Here is a 21,338-nt window from a genome sequence, read left to right as displayed (position 1 = left end):
TGTGGAGGGCGCGCTTCATTTACTCACCCTCGGCCTGCGGAAGTGCCTTCCTTTAGTTAAAACAAAGTGTCTTTTGCTTTTTTTTCTTACTTTTCCAGAACGGCTGAATGTCTTCTCCCTGTCCAGACTGAAATGCCCCCCCCCCCCACACACACACCATCTCCCCCACATCCCCCCGCCTCCCCCCCACATTTGGTAAACACCCGTGTAGCCCCTTTTGTTGTTATTCTGATGGGACCTTCCGTATAACCCCGTGATTTCACCTTGTGATTGTACATAGCTAGAACACCGTGTACGGAGTGACGAATCAGTAATAAAAATCCACCTTTCTAACTACGTGTCCGACGTCGACTCGTGTTTTTCTTCCAGCGTTTTCCGGTCGCCGCTTCGCATTTCGAACGACGGCGAATTGCGTTTCCGCTCGCGGGGCTCCTATTTCGCAAAAGCGGATTTGAAAGCTTATCGGCTCGGCCCGTGTTTCAAAAGTTGAAGCTGCGTAAAGTGTGAAGCTCGTAAAACGATTCCTAATCGGTACGCGGCCGCCGTCCGACCTACCGACGGTTAGTTTCTCGCGACGCCGTCGCCGAATACTTCGTCGCTACGTATTTAAGGAGCGCTGGGCCGAACTTCCCTACGAGCATTTGAGCTTTTATGCGCGATGCGGGTGGCGACAAAAAAAGAGCACAAACGGAACGAGCGCGCTCGTAGCGCATTTCTCAAAGTTGAGCCGCCGCGACGCGCCGTGTTGCGCTCGGCTTTTACGGGACGGCGAGACGGACGCTCCGCCCGGCGAGGGTCGTACGAGCGACCGCACGTCGCCTGTGAATCTGCGTTTGATTCAAAGAGCGTCCAAAGGTTCCGTATTCAAACGTTTCCGCTCGACCGTCGTAGAAGAAGGCAAAACCGGGCGGCTTTAACGTTGGCGAGTGTTTTGTTTTTGTTTTTTTTGGCCTCGTGTGTGGGTTTTTTTTTCCCCCCCATTTTTATTTCTATTTCTATCCCAAACACAAAAGTGACATTCGTTCCGGAAATCCTACGGATAGTCCGACGGTGGTAAATGTTAGCGACGGCGGGAAAAGCTTCTAAGCGAAACGGACGTAGAAAATACAGTTCGCTCCGGGTCCTCTCGAGTCAAACGCCCGAGTCACGACTCCTCGGCGAACAGGAGCCGGTCCAAGTCCGCCTCCGGGTCGCCGCGCCTCTTCGGCCGATCCCCGTGGCTCTCCGCCGGTGCCGCCCGCCGGCCGCTCTGCGGGTTGCCGGCGATGTAGTCCCTTGCGACCGTGGGGGCGCGCGGCGAGAGGCGGAACCGGGTCGCCGTCGTCCCGCCCCGCGACTCCGCCTCCGACGCCTTCAGGCCCGGGTCGCTGGGCAGCCTCGCCCGGGCCGGCGCGGAGGTCCGGTCTGCCGCCTGCCGTCCCGGCTCGGACCCGCGGCGCCGCTGGAGCCGGGCGACGCGCTCCTCCTCCTCCTCCTCCTCGCCGGAGGGAGACTTGTGTCTCCTGAACAGGGACAGAGACGGCCCGGCCGTCTGCTTGTACGTTCGAGACGGGGACGCCTGCGGCGGGACGTCACCCCCGGGGACCCAGAGGCTCCCCGTGGAGCGGTGGTGGAGAGGAGGGCTGGAGGGCTTGAGCCGCTCCGGGCAGAGCGTCCCTCTCCCATGGCTCGCCCCTCCTGCCCCTCCTCCTCCTCTTCTCCTCCTCCTCCTCCCGCTGCATCCTTTGAGCCTCGGCGGGTCGTTTTCGTTTTGGGTTGTTTCGCGCCTCCTTTCTCACCCGCCCTTTCCTGCAAAGGCAGACGGGCGCGTCGTTAACAAACCGTGAACTGCGGCGCGCCGCTTCTTAAATGCGACGCCGTCGCTACGGTAACGGGTCCACTCACCGAGCTCCCGTCCTCTTTCTCCTCGTCTGCGTTGTCCTGCTGGGTCAGCGACAGCTTCCGGCCTTTCTTCAGCCAAGAGTTCGGGTGGAGGCCCTGGCGGCCCTTCAACGTCCCCCAGTTCAGACGATCTTTGACTCGGGAGTCTTTCGGGCCGGAGGTCGGAGCCGCCCCGGCCGGGACGAGTCCTCGCCCGGTCGCCCGGGTTCGGTCCCCGTCGACGGGGCGGGGGAGAGCGGGCGGAAGCGAGAGGCTGGGCGGGCCGCTCCCTTCTCCGCCTCTCGTCGCCCGAGCGGGGTCGGGCTCGAAAGGGTCGCGTTCCTCGTAGTCTTCGTCCTCGTCGGCGGCGAGAACGTCTGCGCCGCCCGAGACGGACGCTCCAAACCGGGCCGCGTACGCTATCGCCGGCTCCGACCGCCGCCGCCCCTGAGCGCGCCGCCCCTCCGGGGACGGAGAGTCCGCGACGGAGGAGGCGTCCACGTTCGACGCGTCCGCGTCGGACCTCCCGTGTCCCAGCGGCGGGTGAAACCGGAGGCCGCGGGTTTGGGAGCGGTCCGGGTCCGAGTCCAGGTCCGAGTCCGGGTCCGGGTCGTAGTCGCCGAACGTGAGGATGGAGTCCAGGCTGCCGATTAGCTGTTTGGGTCGGAGGCGACTTCTGCCGCGGAAACCCGGCGATCCGGCGCTGCCGCTGTCCAACTCGTTGTCCAGACTGTCGTAGGACGAGTCGGTCAGAGGGTACGTCCAGGACTCTGAGGAGGAGGAGGAGGAGGAGGAGGAAGAGGAGGACGGGACACGCAGAAAACACCGTTTTGTTCGTGCCAAACGTATCTTTTACGACAACCCACATATTTCTGACGACTCCTTTTAGACGCGTCGCGTCACACCCCCGCCCACTAACCTCCTCCGTCGTCCGAAGCGTACGTTTGCGTTACGAGGCTTTCGGCCTCGGCCCGCGCGCCCGATCCCGTCTCCTCGCCGTCGAGGCGGCGCGGAGGTCCTCCGAACAGGGACGACGGGTCCTCCCGGAGAATCTCCCGACAGTGTTCGATCATGAACTTCACCAGCTCGCAAACCTGCAGCGGACAGAGAACGACATTTTGAACGTCTTTGCTTTGTCGGCAAACTGTGAGTTCGGGGTCAAATTCCGCAACGCGTTAGCCGTCGAATCTGTCTCGGGAAGGTGTTAAGCTCCGACACCGCCGTGGCCCTCCGTTGCCAAATCCCCCCCCCCTCCTCCCCGCTCCTCTGTCGCTCGCCCGGATCACCTTCTTAGCTCCTTGTCCCTCCGCCTCGGGGCTGCGGGGCGCTCCGGGGGGCCAAAGCATGCTGGGAGCGATGCACACCGACAAGTTGAAGCTGGTCATCTGGTTCTCGTGGGCGTTGCCCCGGATTCCGTGCAGCACGGCCAGCAGGTGGCGCAGCAGCAGGGCGTTTTCCTCGGGCAGCCGACCGATCGTGCTGCGACGGGCGGGAAAACATTTTAAACCGTTGAGCGGTTTGTCCGGTCGGCCGATAACGAGCGCGGAGCGTGAGCGCGCGTTACCTCTGTACGCCCTGCACCTGCTCCTCCTCCTCCTCCTCTTCCTCCAGCACCTCCATCCACTCCTCGTGCAGATGGCAGCCCAACAAGCTGCCCGGGATGCTGCGCAGGAAATCCTGCAGACGGGCGTAAAATGTCATTATTGGTCAACAATATTGCTAATACATTTCAGGCAAAAGTTTTTTGCTTTTCATTGTTCTCGTTTTTGTTTTTGAATATCATATATTTGACACTACGTCAGCAGCTCGCTGAGAGGATTCTAGGAATCCGCCCCTTTCCGCGTTTTACCGTAACCCGGAATAAAGGCCGTTCGCGGCGTGAAGGTGCGGCCGCGCGAAGCGCGTGTGAAAACGAGCCGTAATCCCCGCGGATGATCGCAGATTACGATCCCGATTATAGTAACGAGCCGATCCGACGGCTCCGACCGGCTCGCGTGCGCGCGGGTCGACCGGCGATTCGAGTGCCGTACCGAATACGCGCGGCGTTTCTCCCTTTCCCCGTTAACGCTTCGCCCGAGCGCTCAATCCCTCAAAGTACCTTGAAGACTCCGGCGACGATGAAGACGCCGTCCCGCGACAGAGGAAGCGGAAGCTCTCCGGCGTCCAGGGAGTCCCGCAGCTCCCTGACGGCTCGAGCCCCCGCCGGCCGCCGGAAGATGCCCCGAGTCCACGGGCCCTCGTGGTACAGGAACGCCAGCATGTCCTGTGGACGGGGAGACAAAACGGGACCGAGACGTACGACTTACGTTTCCGCTCCTTTCGCGAGCCGGAGCGTCGGGAGATCGTTCGCGCGTCGTAATTTTAAAAGAAGGGCGCTCGCGCCAATATACGTATGAGCTCACCGCGACCGGCTTCGGCAGAGCGCCGTCCACGCACACTTCGGCGAGGGGCCGGCCGAACAGCTGACCTCGGGGGGCCTCGGCGAGGGACGGCTCGTGCAGGTGGGAGGAGGAGCCCCGCCAGAAGGCCCAGGCGATGAGCGAGCGCCTCCTTTTGAACGTCTTCCGGGACAAATCTGAAAACACGACACCGGGTTACCGCGAGGCGCCGCTTTCTCTTCTCCGTCGCTTCGCGTCGTACGGTCGCTTACCCGCGGACGCGCGGCGCTGCGGCGCCTCCGCGGCCCGCTGCTTCAGGACGAACTGACACTGCTTGTGCGCCTGCAGCTGCTCCGCCTGCGCGGCCCTCTGTCTGTCCGGAGTGGCGGCGTCCCCGCCTCCGCCCTGAGACGTCGGGTGTCTCGTGTGGCTCATCTGGATGCTGAAGGGGAACTCGTGACCTGAGGAGAGGAGCAGACGTCGCATCGCAGGTCTCGAGAGGAACAACAACAACAACAACAAAATCACATCTCGGCGACTCGCTGACCGATCAGAGGGTACGGCGTGTTGTCCCTCTTGGAGATGACCCACAGCTGGAAGTCTTTGACGTGTCCCTGAGTGAGACGGAGACAAAAAGACAAACGGTCGCTTCGAGTCGCCGGAGGAAAAACTCAGCACGAGGCTGAGCGGAGAAAACAATTTTTTTTTTTTTTTGGGAGGGAGGTAGGGGGGGGGGGATTGTGAGACGTGACAAAGACTTATTCTGTTCGTGTTTGCGCCACTGTGTGCGTGTTGAGGTCGGTTCAGAACAAAACACCGTCACAGCTCGACCGATGCTGGATTTTGGGGCCGATACCGACAATAAAGAGCACAAAAAGTTTGACACGTCGCCCGGCGTTCTTTATACGTACCGTTTCTACCTCGTGTATAAACACGCATTTTTTTTTATATATATCGCGGAAATGTGGTGGAAGCTGGATATTTCCCACTTCATCACCTAAAGTCACCATCGCTGGGAATTTCATCATTAGAAACAACTATTGACAAAAACATCTCATTTACCCCGAGCATCTTTTGCTAGATTATATTCGGTTTAAAAAAAAAATAATAATAATAATAATGAAGAAGAAAAAAAAAAGCCTACAAATACACAAATATATCTTTATTATTATTATTATTATTATATGTATAACCAACATAAACAGCTGAATAAACAGTGTGTTTGGTTGATTACTCACAATGATGCCAAACTGCTGCAGGGCCAGTCGGATCACCTCGTTGGTGGAGTCGGAGTTGCTGACCGGGAGAGTCTTGGTCTGATTAGAGGAAGAGGCGTAACACGCGCGCGCACACACACACACACACACACACACACACACACACACACACACACACACACACGTGCAGAAGAGATACTGATACCGAGGCTCAGCGGGACTTAGGCTGTCACAACAGACGGACACTCGGCGTGAACTTACAACCGCGTACGTGTTGATTCCCTTCCCAAACACTCTCAGAGGGATGGTTTTAGGCTCCTCCGTCTCTTTCTCTTCTTTTATCCGACTGCGGAGGAAACACAGCCGTCAGACTTTTACTATCGCGCCTGCGCGCGCGCGTTAGGCAGACGCCTGAAGGCCGTTGTTACCTTTTGAGGAAGGAGAGCCACATCTCTTTCTGCTCCGCTGAGCTGAAGGGAGGAGGGGGGGGAAACGCAAACACGGTCAGCGATCGCACGACAGTTAGCGGCGCACACCGAGTCTCCTTCTCGGGTTGCGGGTTTACCGGCCCGATTCGGGGCGCGTTGGAAAAAAAAAAAAAAAACCCCCCGACGCCAAAACAGCAAACTGGTCCGGCGGGTGGCCGTTTTGTGTTTGCGTGGGTCCTTTACGACAAGGTGTTACCTGAACGTAGCGACGCAGTTGTAGGTGGGCCAGCCCATGACGAAGCTCCTCTCCGGGTTGGTGCTCCCCTCGCACACCTCGTCCGTGCAGCCCGCCGTCCACATCTCGCACACGCGCACCTGGGTCTTCAGCTTGAAGTGGTTGACTGACCTGGGAACACACACACACACACACACACACACACACACACACACACACACACACACACACACACGCTGTAATCTCCACCCGGGCGAGGAAACAAGGAGCTCTTCCGCAACGACTCGCGCTCACTTGGCTTTGCCGATCACCAGCAGGTCGTCGAAGAGGAAGAGGTGCCGGTCCTGAGTCTGCATCCCCGTCTTCAGCTGAGCCTGCCCGTGGAGCAGGAAGGACCGGTCGGACGCGGCCAGGAAGGACCGGACCAGCGGACACGTCTCCGGGGACACGGGGACCGGGAAGCTCTCCCTGGAACACAAACGCGTCGGGGGGGCCGCCGTTACCCGGAAATCCCTTCGGTCCGCTTTATTTCACTTGTCCGTTTTTTGCTTCGAGTCCGCAAATAAATGAATACAAAAAATACTCCCGGTTCACTTCGGTACGTCGGCGGTTTCCAACCCGAGGGTCGGGACCCCACTCGGGGACGCGGGAACGTAACCCCGCGTTTGCTCTGCAGCTTTTCGCAACAAAAAAAAAAAAGTCCCTTTTCGGGCACCGAACTGGTCGGCGGTGAAACGCCGTCGCTCGCTCTAGAGCGGCCGCAAAACGGAAGTCGCGTAACGTTACGCGACGGTCGGCCGCCTTTGGCGTTTTTCGGGTCGAGGCGGTTTATCTGAGGGCGTCTTCGGCGGTAAATGCGGAGTCGGATTAAGTCGACCGGTTAGCGTCTCCGTTATTAGATTATTCCGACGGGTTACCCGTCTCGCCGTTAAACTCCATAATCGAATTGGAGACACCTCAGACGTCACCCCGCCGCACGTGGACATCCAGTCGCAGGGGAGAAGGTGGACATTATATATATATATATACACACACATTCACTTATTGACGACATGACGCCGCAGCCTGCCCGCCGGCGTAAAGCCCGCAAACGTAACGTAACAAAACCCAAAGCTGGAGGAAGTTTCCAGACGCTTTACTGGAAAAAAATGACGACACAATAAACATACAGTAAACGAGCTATTTGCCCGTTGGACTTTCGGCCCGATTGAACCCAAATCAAAGAAGTGGAAAAGGATCCGAGTTTCGATCGGCACGCGCGCGCTACCGATAAAACGCTCTATTGTGAGACCGGGCTGCGAGGGCGGGGGTCGGGAGGGGGTTTGGTGGGCGTGGTCCGTACAAAGCCCCGCCCCTCCCTCTTTAGGAGCTCTTTAATGAGGTTACTCCTTCTCCACTTTCCCCCTCCGTATGTTCAAAAACAGACTATTAATAGACGCCTCATCCTCTGATAAGTCACCAGGAAGATTATCTCTGCACCTCACTGAGGGTGCTGCCTCCGGTGTGTGTGTGTGTGTGTGTGTGTGTGTGTGTGTGTGTGTGTGTGTGTGTGTGTGTGTGTGTGTGTGTGCGTACGAGCGTGGGTTCAGGTGTCGGTGAGCCTGACCCGAGTGACCGCTGTGGGAAGACACCTGAACGATGTGTCGGTGGACCCGGGGGTGGGGTGGGGTGGGGTGGGGTGGGGTGGGCCTTCGTGGACGGCTTGAATTTCTGCTCATTATTATAATTAATAAACTGTCGGGACTGCGATGTACGTACTGAATGTGGTATCGCTGAAGTCAAATCATTTGGTAACCGCGGTAACGTGTGTGCAGGTATTTCTTTTTTACATTAGTGTGTCCTTGTGTGCGGTTCAACAACACAAAAACAACTCCCCCAAATATGGCAACCGACAGGTGTGCGCGTGTGCCGCCCGAGTACCTGGAGAGAGTCTTGGACCTGATGAGAGCCTTGCTGATGACCAGAGACGGGGCTGACTGCCGCCGATAACTCTGGGACTTCGCGTGCTGAAAGACACAAAAGAAGAAGAGACGACAACGTCCGTTACAAAAAAAATAAAAATATTAAAAAATAAAAAAGAGAAAAGGGATCCTTTCTCTCCGCGGACGTACTCGTACTCGCGGCCACGTTCCCGTCCGACTCTTCTCTTCCCGGATCCCTTTATCGGCCTTTCGCCACGACGATCGTTAAACAGTTCATGTAACATAATCGTAGTGGCATTTGTGGGTGTGAAAAACAACTGTTACCTAACCGCATTCACATGCTCACTTATAGTCAGAGACTGTGCTCTGTATGCATGTATGTGTGTGTGTGTGTATATATATATATAAATATAAATAAATATATATATATAAATAAATAAATAAATATATATGTATATATAGTTCTTAAAAACTCTTAATGCGTGGGGGAAATATTAACTCTGATTTTTGTATCGCCTATTGAACCATTCACCCAGTTTTTCCCTTCCACATAATAATTCACACAAGGTGTTTGTGATTCTCAAAGAAAGAGCTCTAACAATGACACCTGGGCAGGACCGACATGAACACGTGTCACTACCCACGGGAGTATGTTTAACATGTTGACAATCACGTACATGTCCCAAAAAAACAACAACAACAAAAAAGTGTTCATAAAAGATCACTAAATTCTGTACGTTTCCATGTTTCCAACGTCAAAACGTTCAGCCCGAAAGCCTCCGAGGCTCCGCCGTGTGAAAAACATCGGTCCCTCTCCGTCTCCACGGACAACGCGCACGTCCGCGCGCTTCTGACATTTCGCAATGTAATATCGTGGGTTCAGCCGGCTCGCGGGCTGCCGACACATTCCTGAGCTCCGGCATCGCGCTGTTACCTTTTCACCCCCCAAAAACTTTGCCAAACACTGAAAGGATCGGCGGTGATGATGATGATGATGATGATGATGTCTGAGTTTCAGGGGGGGGGGGGGGGGTTATTGGCTCGCTGTCACTGCTCACCGTGTTTACTGTTACGAGTGTCGGATCAGCAGCGGCGGTGAAGTCTGCGTCTCGTATTAACCCCTGAAACGACTGGGGCGCTTCACATAAACACCCCCCCCCAAAAAAAAAGTGCCTTTCTCATCGGTCTTTATTGTACTTAACATTTCATTGGGGATTAAAAAAACAACAAAGGGAACACGTAGGAATAAAGTTACGCGACGACACGGACTCGTTATATTTCGAGTTCGTTCCTCCGTAATCCCTCACCGATCATCGCGCCGTTATTAATGCTCGGAGATTTGCCGGCCGGTGTTTCCGCGGAGCCCGGAGGAACAGCGGCTCCTTGCTTTCCTGCTTATTTAGCAACCGCCCTCATTAACGCCGTTTTGAACCGCGGACTGTCGGCAAACGCCACAATGGCGCACGTCATCGCGCGTCGGTGTCTTTTCGGTGCCCGTCGCGCGCGCGCGCGTGACCGTCATCTCCCTATTATTTAAGCTCGGACGCTGATAGACGCGGACAAAAAAAAAGGGCCTAAAACTTCCTTCAACTCTGACCTCTGGCCCGAGCAACACACCTATTCGTGTCGCCGGTCGACTACGCGGAGACGAACCGTCCCGCGGTTGCGCACTCGGGTCGCAGCTCAGCCGAACCGAAACAAATCGAGACACGCCTCTCTTCTTCTTTTTTTTACTCGCCGTTAAACCCTTACTATTCATCGACGTGCAGAAAAACCTACATCCTAACGGGAACACGTACCCGTTTATTGTCCTGCCACGCGCCGCCCCGGCTGAGGCTGTCCTGCTGCTGCTGCTGCTGCGGAGACATGTCGTCCATCCAGCCTCCAGACGCGCTGCGGCTCACTGTCCGGCTGTCCTCAGGTGATGCGAGGGAGAGAGAAATCCAATTAATAACCTCCGTCTCCGGGAGACGCAAACCATTTCAACGCGAGCCGCCGACGAGTCCCCGGAAACTTTTCGTCCGACGCAGCCGCGAGGAGGACGAATCGCAGACGGGAGGGGAAAAAGAGGAAAGCGAGGGAGCAAAACAAGCTCAGCTGATCCCGCCGCTCAGCCTCTCGCGCTGTCCTCGCCATCAATGAAAGGCTGTGCTGTAACCTAAAGCACCTTCCTGTCTGGATTATCGGCTGCTGTGCCACTTCTTAGTGCGCCTTTTACGCACGGGACAGAGGCGGCGCCAAAAACGCAGGCGACAAAATAGGTCTAACTATTTTTAAACCCAATTGTTCCGCTCGTTAAGCACACGATCACATTTAGTCCCAAACAAACAATGAAAACGGAGAAGATTAAAAGGTAAGAATAACTGTTTGCTCGCTCGCTCGTAAGACTTTCAGCCGCAATCCAGCAGAAGGGACACTTTATCCCCTGTCCCCAGAGGGCTTTAGAAAAAGTCCCGTTTCTACCTTTACGGTCCACAAACGAGATCGTTCTGTCAGTAACAAAGTGATAAAAGTCATTTTTAAATATCGTTTGCGTCCAGCTCTAAAAAGTGGATGTAGATCTGACACAAACAGCCGAATACGTCCTCAAACGGCATCTTCATATTACTTCTTGATATTTCTTCCGTGTTTAAAAGGAAAGCCGGTGATATTTTCTTATTTGAAGACGTGTAAAGCGGCTAAATGACGACACTTTTCATATCGTGGAAGTGACAGCTTTAAAACAATTCAGATTCAACGAGCGTATAACCTCCTGGAGACCAAAACAACAACAACAACAACAACACAAACTGCTACTCATCAAAACTGCAACAAAAACATCATACTTGTGGTCTCAGAGATCTCCACATTTTTTTTGTTATACACGACTACCTCCTAAAAACCTCCATAACCCTCTTAGTCTTCCTGTTATTGCTTCTTTTACACGTAACATATATCGATCGTCTCGTATATTAAACGTGAAGCGGTTCCTCTGCGGTGGTTCTCAAACTTTTTGGCCCCCTTACAATGAATCCCCTTGTGAGACCTCATCAGCGCGTTGGGAGCGTTTTAAGATCCTAAAATCTGGCTTTCGCAACAACCCAAATCCCAAAACTCCGTTAAGCATCGCAAATAATCAACTTAATTTGGCTTAACGGACGCTTTTCTTCTCCTTCTCCTCCCTTTAATCCTCCGGCGACCTCTCGGGTTCGGGACCTTTCGGGTTTTGGCCCGATACGGGGTTTCGGGACCTTCGGGACAGTTTGTAGCATTTTGTTTATTTTTATTTTTGTATTTTTACTTTTTTTTAGGGTGATTCCAATATCAACATTCAGTTATAGGCCGACGAACCTCCGTAGGAACCCCGCGAACGTTTCCCCCGCTAAAAGAAGTCCTTTACGTCCATCGGTCGCGCCGCGACCCCGGACGAAAACCTGCCCTTTCCTGCGTTAAGAGTGTGTCGTAAAAGTACGCCGGGAAACCCGAGGGACGGGATTGAGGGCGAACTTTTCAAGCGTTCGAAGTATTCGAAAAGGAAAAATGGCTACGATCGATTGTCCTCCCAGAAGTGGGCCACAAACTGGGCTAAAGGAGAACGAGGCCGCCGAGTGTTCGTTCCCCAAATTGGGCACAAATCAGCCCCATTAAACCAAAAAAAAAAAAAAAAGAAAAGAAAAGTGGATCACCACATTACCTTCCCTTCTGTTGGTAATGAGCAGCCTTGGGCATGACGAAGAAAAGCAACGCCCCCCCTCCTCCTCCCTCCACACACACACACACACACACACCAGCTCCCAACACGCTTTTACTGCCCTCGTAATTCACATTCGTAATAGGCTTCGTGTTTACGGGTTAAAGTTAACCGTGAGCCGCTTTGGTCCTTCTGGGTCCCGGCTGTCCTTTCGTGTGCAGAAGAGACGCGTCCCGCTTCCGCGTAATCGTATCGTAGCGACGGTTTACGGAGAAAATGACAAAGAAACACAAGTTCCTACAAATGTTTTTTTTTTTATTTCTCTTCGCCAACAAATTCAGGATGCGCGGAGACGTTGGGACAAAAAAAAAACCCAAAACAACAATCAACTGAGGCAGCGTACGACATGAAATAAGGACCCGTGACGCTTCTCCGCGTTTACTCGGATCATTTCATTATATCGTGTTACAAACGTCAGGTGTTCGTACTAAACGTGGCCCAAAGGTTCAACCGATGAGGTCATTGCGTGCGAGTCCAGCTGGGTTGAGAGAAAAGCTCGAGCTTCGGATCGCTCTGAACACGACGGCAGGAGATGGAGGGGGGGGCAAAAAACAAAACAGAGATAAACCGAATGACGACCGGTCGTCTGCGTGGAGGGACAGAATTAGAAAGTACGTTTTATAAAAAGGGATTTACGGACCGTTGCTCTCGCGGAGTCCGGGAATGTTCTCGTTTATTCACGAGTCCCGCGGCCGCCGCAGATCCTCCTGCTGGCTCGGAGGGAGAGGCGATCCGCACGCTCTCCGCCGGGTGCCGCTAAATCCTCCACGAGGCTCCTGTAAAGCGGCTCGATTAAGCGTCTCCTGCTCGCAAAGGCCTCCTCGACACACGCAAAACAAAATAAGCACAAACCATTTCGTTCAGACCACAAAGAGGAGACGCACCCCCACCCCCCCCACCCACACACACACTTTTTTTTTTTTCTATAAACATTGCAGATACTGTAAAAATATCCATCTGTCGTTTTATCGCCGTACCATTCGATGACAAACAAAAAAATAACAAATATTTCAGATCATCTCTGCAAACGTGTCCAGGTCACGGGGACGGGGTGGGTTAGGGAGGACGGGGGACAGGGGGGAACGGGGTCGACGTGTGGGTCCGTGTCAAAACTAAACAAGACGTTTGTCTTTGTGGGGGCGGCGACAACAATCCACGACTACCGTCCGTATTTAATATCTCCGCCGCTTGTTGTTTGGCCCTTCGAAGACGCCCCCTACCGGGTTCCCCCGGCCGAACCCCGGCGCCGGTCCTGCCTGAGGTCCCATGGCCTGCTGCGGCTGCTGCTGTTGTTGTTGTTGTTGTTGTTGTTGTTGCTGCTGCTGCTGCTGTTGCTGCTGCTGATGCTGCTGATGCTGATGCTGCTGGTGGTGGTGTTGCTTCGGGGACTCCGCTCCCGGTCGGCCGCCCGTCGACCCGCCCGGCGGGTACCTCTCGTTACGCTGCGGTGTCACGAGTCCGGAGTTGCAGAGAACGGTGGGAGATTTGAATCGCGACGTCAATGTATTCAAAACAAAACGCCAAAAAAAGACAAAAAAGGGTTCGACAGTTTTCCAGAGCGGGTTTCCGAAGTTCGTCGGGCGGGGGTTCGGTTCGATCCGAGCGTCGCCGTCCGAGAGACCGAAACCACGCAGTCAAAGAGAGAGAGAGAGAGAGAGAGGGACACGACCGTTAGTTGAGTCTTTACAACTTCAAATACACAACCTCTTAACGTTGATCTTAAAAGTCTTTACGAGACAAATGTTTGCAGACTACGTATCACTTCTTCCGAGTTAAGCTTTTATTTCCGCGCGAGTGCTCCGGATACGTTACCGTGGCTCCGTTCTCCGACATCATCTGCGTCCCCGTATTTGCCGTCCCCTCCGGGCCGACGGTTCCTCCCCTTCCGCTCGCGCCCGTCATTTGACCCTGGTTGGCGCTCGGCCCCGCGGCGGCCTGGTTAAAGCCGTCTAAACGCAAAAACAACGGAGCGTTGGTCGGTCGGTCATTCGGCGCGCGTCCAAGTTAACGTCGGCTTTTGGTCGCGCCGATCCCCGACGAACCGCAAAACTTTACGGAAATCCACCCGAAGGTCGTCGCTTCCGACCGCGACGTCCCACGTCTTTTCAATTTGCGGGTCCGAGTCGGTATCGGGAGGCAACGTTCGATCCGCGCCTCCCCGAAACCGCTTGCGTGTTTTGTTGTTTTTTAACGGGGATTTCAAACTCTCAATTCGACTCGTCCGTCTGAAGGTGCGACGCCGTTTTGTTATTTCAACGTCACGGCGTCAGTTCGTTTCAATACATCTTGACATTTACAACCAAAAACCAACGTTAACTCAAAACAAACCAGCTCGAGTCACATGGTACAGAAAGAGCAGACAGAGAGGGAAGACGGGAGGACAGAAAAAAAAACATGCTTCTCGCACACGCGGGTCAAATGCGAGGCCTTTCGCTGACCGACCTTTGGATTGCACGTCACCTTGTTGAGAGGGAATAACCCCCCCCCCTCTCCTCCTCCCAAACGTCGCCGGACAGTTATCTATAAATCGTACCGCCTCGAGTCATTCGTGCCGAGATAGGTCGGCCCGACTAACTTTCGCATTTACCGTAACGACGTGAACGTGGCATCGATCGCATTTAACAACAACAACAACAACAACAAACCGGAGCTCACGTCGCCACGCCTGCTGCGTTTCAGGCCGACTGTAAATTTCACATTGCGGCGTTGTATCGTACGACAGGATACGTTTCACAAAAACGCAAATTTTTTTTTAGCGCGGATAAGACGAGCCCAGATTCAAGTTGAGACGACTCAAACGTACGTTTGTGGATAAAGGCGACGTGCGATCCTCCGGAGAAGTCTCTCGTCCCCGGCCTCTCGTCCCGCGCGCGGCAGATCGCCGTTTCTATTTAGGATTATTCTCCCGCCGACAAAAATATAAACCTTTTTGCCTTTTGCTGACATTTTTTTTACCGCTTCGAGTCAAAGATCTAAGACTTCTCTTACGCACATTTTATTCTTCAAACCTGCCGTGCTTCACGTTCACTAAATAATCCACCCGGCTGACGGATGACGCCGATTAAACGGCGTTATTATTGCACGGACTGGTCGCAATCAAAAGGCCCCTCTAATATGGAGGAGCTCACTAACGCTCATTTGAAATCAATAAAAACAACAAATAAACCTTTTTTTTTTTTTTTACATAAAAGAAGTGTTCCATCTGTAACTTGACTCAAAATGGGAGCAAAAAACAAGTGTCGCGTTTATATTTTTGTAGGACTGTCACTTCTTTGTCCAAATGCGACGACGAGCTAAAAGCCAACAAGACTGCAGCTGATAAAATATCAGACTCCAATCGCAAATATGACTTTGCCGTCTTTGGCGGCAATAAATAACCGTTATCCGGTAGGTCCGATCTGCGTACGCGGCTGTAGGATGAGAGCTCGGGGACTCCGCTACGAATGAAACGACCAAGCCCCCCTCCCGACAAACAAACCCCCATTCAGTACACTGTGAATCATGTCAGTGTGGGCTGCATGTTGTCATGTGGGAAATGTTTATTTTCTTCTGGGCGTCGCATCCCAAGTCACATTTTATGATATATAATATCATAAAAAAATAATTAAAAAAAAAAAAAGGTGTCAAAAATGCATTTGTAAACAAGATGAGCCACTTGGGATGCAACGCACGCACAGCTGATGCATTCACTTTGTATAACGTGACTTCGTCTGGTTTTTGGATCGACGGGTCTTGACGCGATCGTGCCCCTACCTCCCATATTAATGGCTCCTCGAGGGCCCAGCTCACCCCCTCTCATTTCCTGTTCTCTCTGAAAGAAGTGAAGAACAACCTTTAGAACAAAATAAGAAGCGGGCCGGTTTTGTACAACTCTCAGCGGTGCCGCGACGTTCTTTTAGTGGCTTCGTTTTCTAATACGCGCGCGGCAGCGTTCCCGCTCTCGTTGCGCAACCGAAGCAGAGTGTTCGATCCCATCTATTGACGAGGGCCTCCGACGGTTAACGCTGCCGGAAGCGATCGATGCGTTTAGTGGTTCGGCGTCTGACGGTCAGCTCCGTGCGTCAGGCAAAAAACACAGATGCTCCTCTAGCTGTTTCATTATCTTATTTTTTTTTTTCTACGTGTTCTCACACACACACACACACACACACACACACACACACACACACACACACACACACACACACACACACACACACACACACACACACACACAGAGGCCATCGTGGATTTCACTGATCTGGATCGAGTCTGCTTTGAAGAATCGACTTTATTTGAGGATCAATCCAACTCGGTGGAAACAGCTTGACGTCCGTGACCTAAAAATAAAGTTTCATTTTATAACACGCAGTTAAACCGTTGATCCGTGAGTCGAAATCGTTACGAGTCGCTGCGCCGCAGTTACGTCCCGTCTTTTTGAAATGCGTTTATTCTTTTTCGTGTGAAGGGGGAGGGGAAATACGTCAAGTTACGGCAAAATGCCGAGGGGCTGAACTTTGGTACTTACCTTTCAAACGGTCGACGTGTTGAACACGTCGCGGTTATAAAAAAGAAAATCCAGAATGGATAATGGCTCTACGGAGGGGAACGTGTGCTCAACAATGACATGAAACTGTCTGAAGTCTGTTTGTCACCACAATAACAGCGACGATTCAAAGTGCACCTAGTTTCAGCACTAGATGGCAGCAAAGGCGGGATTTAAATTCTGGGAGTCGTCGCCCTTCGACTGTTATCCATCTCTAAACTACAAACAAATCAAGAATGACGAGAAAATGAGCACTTTAATCACTTAAATGTTCAATAGTTATAAGAAACCCATAAGGAGCCACTTCACTTATGTCATTACAGTATTATCATCAATAAATGCTGACAAAACGAATGCAGGCGAGGCGCAAAGACGGAGTCGTGACCGAACGCGCTTCCTTCTAAGGACGCTGACCTCATTTCAACTCCGCGCCGCAAATAATTGCGCTTTAGACCGTTTCAAAATGAAAAAGGAAATAACCCGGAGTTCAAAGTATGTCGTTACGCCGCCGGCGGACCGAGTAAGTCCGTCTTTCGCTCCGGATTGTGTTCCCGTCGATGCCTCTCACGCGTTATACTATTCGTTACTTCACGCGCACCGATAAGCCGACTGTAGGTGTCGTTATTTCATATTTTTCGGCAAACTGGCACTTTTCTCGCACTGCTCTGGCCGCGAAAGCTCGGCGGATAATATTGGTATCAGTGTTATTATTATTATTATTACGATGAACATTTCGAGACGCAGACTCCGACGGGACTTCTAAATGCAGCAAAGGATGTGAAGAGAAAAGTTACAACAGAAATCGGTCGACACAGACAAATACAAATCGAGATTTCACACTCATCAAATACAACAAAAAACAAAGATTATCGACACGAGTCAGAATATACAAACAGGTCGTGCTATTAGTCGTCATTTGCGGTCTTAAGAATTGAGTTCAAACGCACAGAGATTGATGAAATTCAACTTAAGGAGAGGCTGTCAATTTATAACTACATCATCATGAAGTTCACAAACACTGACAGAAGAAGAAGAAGAGGCAGAAGAAGAAGAAGAGGCAGAAGAAGAAGAAGAGGCAGAAGAAGAAGAAGAGGCAGAAGAAGAAGAAGCACGGCGAAGAAACAGTCAGCCAGTGAAACGCTGCGTGTCAAGCTGTACATTATTTCTGTGACGTGGTTACCGCGGCAGCTCTAATCGCAACTATCAAAATACTACAAATTGCTTCAGATGAAAAAGAAGACGGGAAAAAAAAACCTGCCTCGACAGAAACTGAGGAAACGTTGCGCAGCGGGTCAAAGAAGATTTAAAAGTGACAAAAGTTTTCTTTTCTTTCATTTTATCCCAAATAGTCCGTGTTTACGGTTTCTATTTTGACCTTTTGATATTGTACAATGCGGGAGGATACGTTCGGTACCTCGAGTCGAGTCCGCTTACGACGCTATTTTATGGATTCCTACTTTTGCGCGTCTGAGCGGCGATTGAAAAGAAAACGATCCGGTTACATCTCGCCGCGGCGGCGTGTCGGTCGGGACTCACCTTTTCCAGGTAGTTGGGTTTGAAGCCTTCCGGCTGGCGTCTCGCGTCCTCCTGCTGCTCTCTGTGTCTCGTCGTCTCCTCCTCTCTCCTCCTCCTCTCCTCCTCGTGTCTTCGCGCGGCACAAAGAGACACGAGTCGACGCCGATCCAACGATACGGAGTTCGGTCAAAGACGGGGAAACTCACCTCATCTCAATCTGCTTTCGCCTCTGCAGCTCCTGGTTTCTAAGCTCCTCCAGTCTCCTCAGCTCCTCCTGACGTCTCATCAGATCTGGAGGACGGAAAGCGGGACGACGTCAACGAAACGGGGAAAACTCCACGCGCCGTCGACCGGGAAGCGACGAGCGTCATTTTCCCGACGCGACCGGTATCGTAAACGGCGACGCCGAAGGCACCCACCTTGCCTCATCATCGTCAGCTGGTGTTCGTGTTTGGCCGACTCCAGCTCGGCCTCCAGCTTCTCTTTGGCCTCTTTGATGTTCTTGTCCACCTGTCCTCGCTGCTGCTTCTCCATCTCGTGGAGAGCTTTCCAGCGAGACGAGTACTCGAACTCGAACGTCCCCGGCTGGGCGAATCGCGGCGGCTGCTCTCGTTCTCTGAGGGGAACAAAATATAAATATACTCAAAGTACAAATCGAAACGTGAACAAAAGCGCCGTATCGACAAACCCGGAAAAAAAACAAAAAAAAAAAAAAACATTTACATACTTGTAGTACTTTGGAGTCCTCTGCAGCAACTTTTCCGGCAGGCCGTCTTCGTCGTCAAAGTGCTCCGAGGGCTCCACGATAGCGGGACAAGGCGTGCTGACGGGAACGAAGGACAACCGCGCGTTAGAAACGCAACTCGCGCTAACGGACGACGACGGTTCGGCGCGCGATGTCGCCCGCCCTTACGTGGTCAGCAGCAGCGCTCCTTCGGTGCAGCTCTCCAGCGCCTTGCGCGCGGCTACTTTGGTCGCAAACTCCACGACGCCCCTCCCGGTGGGTCGCCCGCGGTCGTCCGTCACCACCACGGCCCGCTCCACCGGACCGAACTGAGAAAACGCCTGAGAGGGCGCGAGGAGGTTTTCAGACGACGTAGAAAATGAAACGTAACAAACGTCACCCTCGTTTTGGGGACTGATTTCTTTCTTTCCCTTACCTGCTCCAGCAGTTCATTCGTCACCACGGGCAACAGGTTGCGCACTGTCAGCGCGGCGCCGTGCGTGGAGAAGCGGATCCTGATGGGTCGGTTTTTCAAAACGGTCCCGTCCAGCTCGGCTTTGGCGATCTCCGCCAGCGTCCGGGTTTCCTGAATACAGAAGCGGGATGACAAAGCCAAAGGATGACGACGACGAACCCCGAAAGCTATTTGGCAGGTTCGGATTTGAAGGAAAACCCGTCTAATAAAAGACCAAATATACTTCACCAAATGAGGACGACTTGTTTTATTACAGAGATCCGGCTGCTGCGAGATTATGTTACTTTACTGTGTCATTTTTATTTTTATTTTGAGGAAGTTTGGAGAACAAAACCACACGTTTGTGCTTTTGGACGTAGTCGAGTGAATCAATGGCAGCTTGTACTTGGGGGGTCACGGACGGATACTTCAAGTTATTCAAAAAGGAGGGAAAGAGGAATACTAAAGTTAAAAGGACAGACCGAATCTATACGACGACGACAAAGCTTTACTAAAAAACAGATTCTTTAAGTTAGTTTGTGAACGTGTCGACTTTGTTTGTCCCGTTAAAACCCACCGCGGTATTTCTTCAACCCCGGTAAACCTACACCGTAAAACGCGTGTTGTTTATTGTGCCAACAAATCCCAATTTCAAATGAATATAACTTTTTGAACGCACCAGGCGGATGAAGGCGAAGCCCCGGTCTCTGTTGATGAACACCTCGTTCGCGGTGCCGTATTTGGCGAACATGCTTTTGAACTCCTCCTCGGAAATGTCGCTCGGGATGCTCCCGACAAAGAGCCGGGAGCGCTGGGTGAACGTCTTCTCGCCGGGCTTCCGAAAGCTCCTGATGTCCAGGGTCATTTCTTCGGGGCCCTCGCCGCTTCCCTCCGCGGCTCCCTCCGCCCGCTCGGCCGCGGGGGACCGCTCGGTCGCCGGGGCCGGGCCGTCTTTGTTTGACGGCGCAGGCTCCGCGGCCGGGGAGTCGGTCCCGCGTTTCGCCGGCTGCGGAGAACGGCCGCTCTGCGCGCTCGCTTGCTGCATATTTCGGTTCGCCGGTACGCGGCCGGGCTGACGTCCTTGTCGCTAAACGCCGGTTCGAGTCAACTTCACGAATTACGTTGAAACGGTGCAGCCGTGATGCGCGCGCTCGCTCGCGCGCGCGCACCCCTCCCCGTACTCTTCCGAATTTCAAAGATGGCGGCGGCTGCGCGCGCAACTGCCTCACTTCGCGTCACGTTTCGGGCAGATTCGACGCTGCCGACGGGCACTACTGCCCCCCGCCGGCCGTTTTGCGCAATTACTCAACAAACTCCTTACGAAGTTGCACAGCGCTTATTGCAGATGAAGTAAGAGTGTGATGACGGATGGTTTTGATCGTAGCCGATTTGCGCTCTTATTTTAGAGACTCCCATTTTTTAATATCATCAAATCACGCAAAGACCACATCGCATTGCAGATCACGTCAACAGGAAGTTATGTTCATTTACACTTTAACGCATCTACGCTGTGCGTTTATCGTGGTGGTCGATACGTGAAGACTTTGCGTGAACGCAAGGATCATTTGCGATGCGGAAAGTACTGGAAATAACCTTCGCTCAAATACTGTACCGCGGTTTGCGCAAATTTGTATTCTACATTTTAGTATTTCATTTGATGCGGTCGCACTGTAAAATATCACCGACATTTTGTCATATTCTGTCATCGAATTCAGACACATAACAAATAAATTCGTTCTTTACTTCATTCAATATGTACCGTTCTCATTTTCAGACCATTTCAAAATGTAAAAAATACAAGTTCTTTTCAATGAATGAGAGTTCACCTCTCGCTAAACGAAGTTTTTACACAAAAAAGGACCGACAAGGAAACTTTTCCTTTTTTTGGTAGTTTCAAACTAACTATTCAACCTCGGTTTAGTGAACCTACTTTTTTTTTTTTTAAACTTGAACCGACTTGATTGAAGCATCTACAGTGCAAGACTACTAATAAGACTATTAATAGCGATTGGTCAGTATATAAAGTACGTAACGGATGCTTCGCCTCCTTCAGCAGTAATAATCCAGTCCTACGAGGACGGGCTACATGTCAAGTCGTCATCGTAAAGTCCGTCACGTACGCAAAAGTAATGTCCCAGACGGTATAGAAGTGTACTTCTATACCTATCGTGGAAAATTCCTTTAAACGAAACAAAAACAAAATTGTCAGTTAATAGTCATAGAAATGATAAGATGAAACACGCGCACACCAAACTCCGTAGGAAAAAAATATATATATTTTTTTCAAATTTGCAATTAACATTTTTTTTCTTATTCCCAGTGAGCGGTAACAAGTCTGTCCAATAATTCC

General features: G+C 52.4%; 3 protein-coding genes across 13 annotated transcripts in view; 1 reads left to right on the top strand and 2 right to left on the bottom strand.

The window, feature by feature from the left end:
- The window catches only part of nbeal1 (neurobeachin-like 1), a 109,120-nt gene that overhangs the window by 41,206 nt on the left and 46,576 nt on the right, over nucleotides 1-21,338 (top strand). The gene's annotated exons all lie outside the window — the stretch shown is intronic.
- The window catches only part of LOC138629219 (R3H domain-containing protein 1-like), a 131,890-nt gene continuing 111,741 nt past the window's right edge, over nucleotides 1,190-21,338 (bottom strand). For 4 of the 11 annotated variants that reach the window (XM_069712754.1, XM_069712755.1, XM_069712753.1 and 1 more), the window contains 15 exons: nucleotides 9,840-9,903; nucleotides 8,039-8,124; nucleotides 6,413-6,586; nucleotides 6,140-6,289; nucleotides 5,884-5,925; nucleotides 5,477-5,801; nucleotides 4,786-4,852; nucleotides 4,511-4,699; nucleotides 4,263-4,435; nucleotides 3,959-4,123; nucleotides 3,425-3,537; nucleotides 3,147-3,339; nucleotides 2,780-2,954; nucleotides 1,885-2,630; nucleotides 1,196-1,788 (listed from right to left, as the gene is read on the bottom strand). In XM_069712754.1, coding sequence (XP_069568855.1) covers nucleotides 1,354-1,788; nucleotides 1,885-2,630; nucleotides 2,780-2,954; nucleotides 3,147-3,339; nucleotides 3,425-3,537; nucleotides 3,959-4,123; nucleotides 4,263-4,435; nucleotides 4,511-4,699; nucleotides 4,786-4,852; nucleotides 5,477-5,801; nucleotides 5,884-5,925; nucleotides 6,140-6,289; nucleotides 6,413-6,586; nucleotides 8,039-8,124; nucleotides 9,840-9,903 — 3,097 coding nt within the window. In that variant the 3' untranslated portion in view covers nucleotides 1,196-1,353. Of the gene's footprint in view, nucleotides 1,789-1,884; nucleotides 2,631-2,779; nucleotides 2,955-3,146; nucleotides 3,340-3,424; nucleotides 3,538-3,958; nucleotides 4,124-4,262; nucleotides 4,436-4,510; nucleotides 4,700-4,785; nucleotides 4,853-5,476; nucleotides 5,802-5,883; nucleotides 5,926-6,139; nucleotides 6,290-6,412; nucleotides 6,587-8,038; nucleotides 8,125-9,839; nucleotides 9,904-21,338 lie in introns of all 11 variants that reach the window. The other 7 variants (XM_069712759.1, XM_069712761.1, XM_069712762.1 and 4 more) reach the window with 6 other exon arrangements.
- pspc1 (paraspeckle component 1) lies at nucleotides 11,874-21,144 on the bottom strand. Its single transcript, XM_069712789.1, has 10 exons — nucleotides 19,668-21,144; nucleotides 18,971-19,120; nucleotides 18,724-18,875; nucleotides 18,538-18,633; nucleotides 18,230-18,426; nucleotides 18,017-18,101; nucleotides 17,832-17,940; nucleotides 15,524-15,581; nucleotides 13,583-13,719; nucleotides 11,874-13,212 (listed from the first exon to the last, which is right to left on the bottom strand). Exons 1-10 carry the CDS (start codon nucleotides 20,031-20,033, stop codon nucleotides 12,943-12,945), a joined length of 1,620 nt encoding a protein of 539 aa, XP_069568890.1. The 5' UTR covers nucleotides 20,034-21,144; the 3' UTR covers nucleotides 11,874-12,942.

The sequence above is a fragment of the Brachyistius frenatus genome, unplaced genomic scaffold (assembly GCF_029030835.1).
Source record: "Brachyistius frenatus isolate BFR_SWC_R1_liver_20210118 unplaced genomic scaffold, ASM2903083v1 Contig_112, whole genome shotgun sequence".
Lineage (NCBI taxonomy): Eukaryota > Metazoa > Chordata > Actinopteri > Embiotocidae > Brachyistius > Brachyistius frenatus.
The sequence above is the reverse complement of the archived record's forward strand: the minus strand, read 5'-3'. Positions and strand labels throughout refer to the sequence as shown.

What these genes read in the sequence shown, in the direction of transcription:
- pspc1 (XM_069712789.1), bottom strand. Translation starts at nt 20,033, where the DNA reads ATGCAGCAAGCGAGCGCGCAGAGCGGCCGTTCTCCGCAGCCGGCGAAA. An exon ending in GCTTCGCCTTCATCCGCCTG is followed by an intron (nt 19,121 to 19,667) that starts GTGCGTTCAAAA and finishes TTCTGTATTCAG; the next exon opens with GAAACCCGGACGCTGGCGGA. An exon ending in AACCCAACTACCTGGAAAAG is followed by an intron (nt 15,582 to 17,831) that starts GTGAGTCCCGAC and finishes CACTTCTTTCAG; the next exon opens with AGAGAACAGGAAATGAGAGG.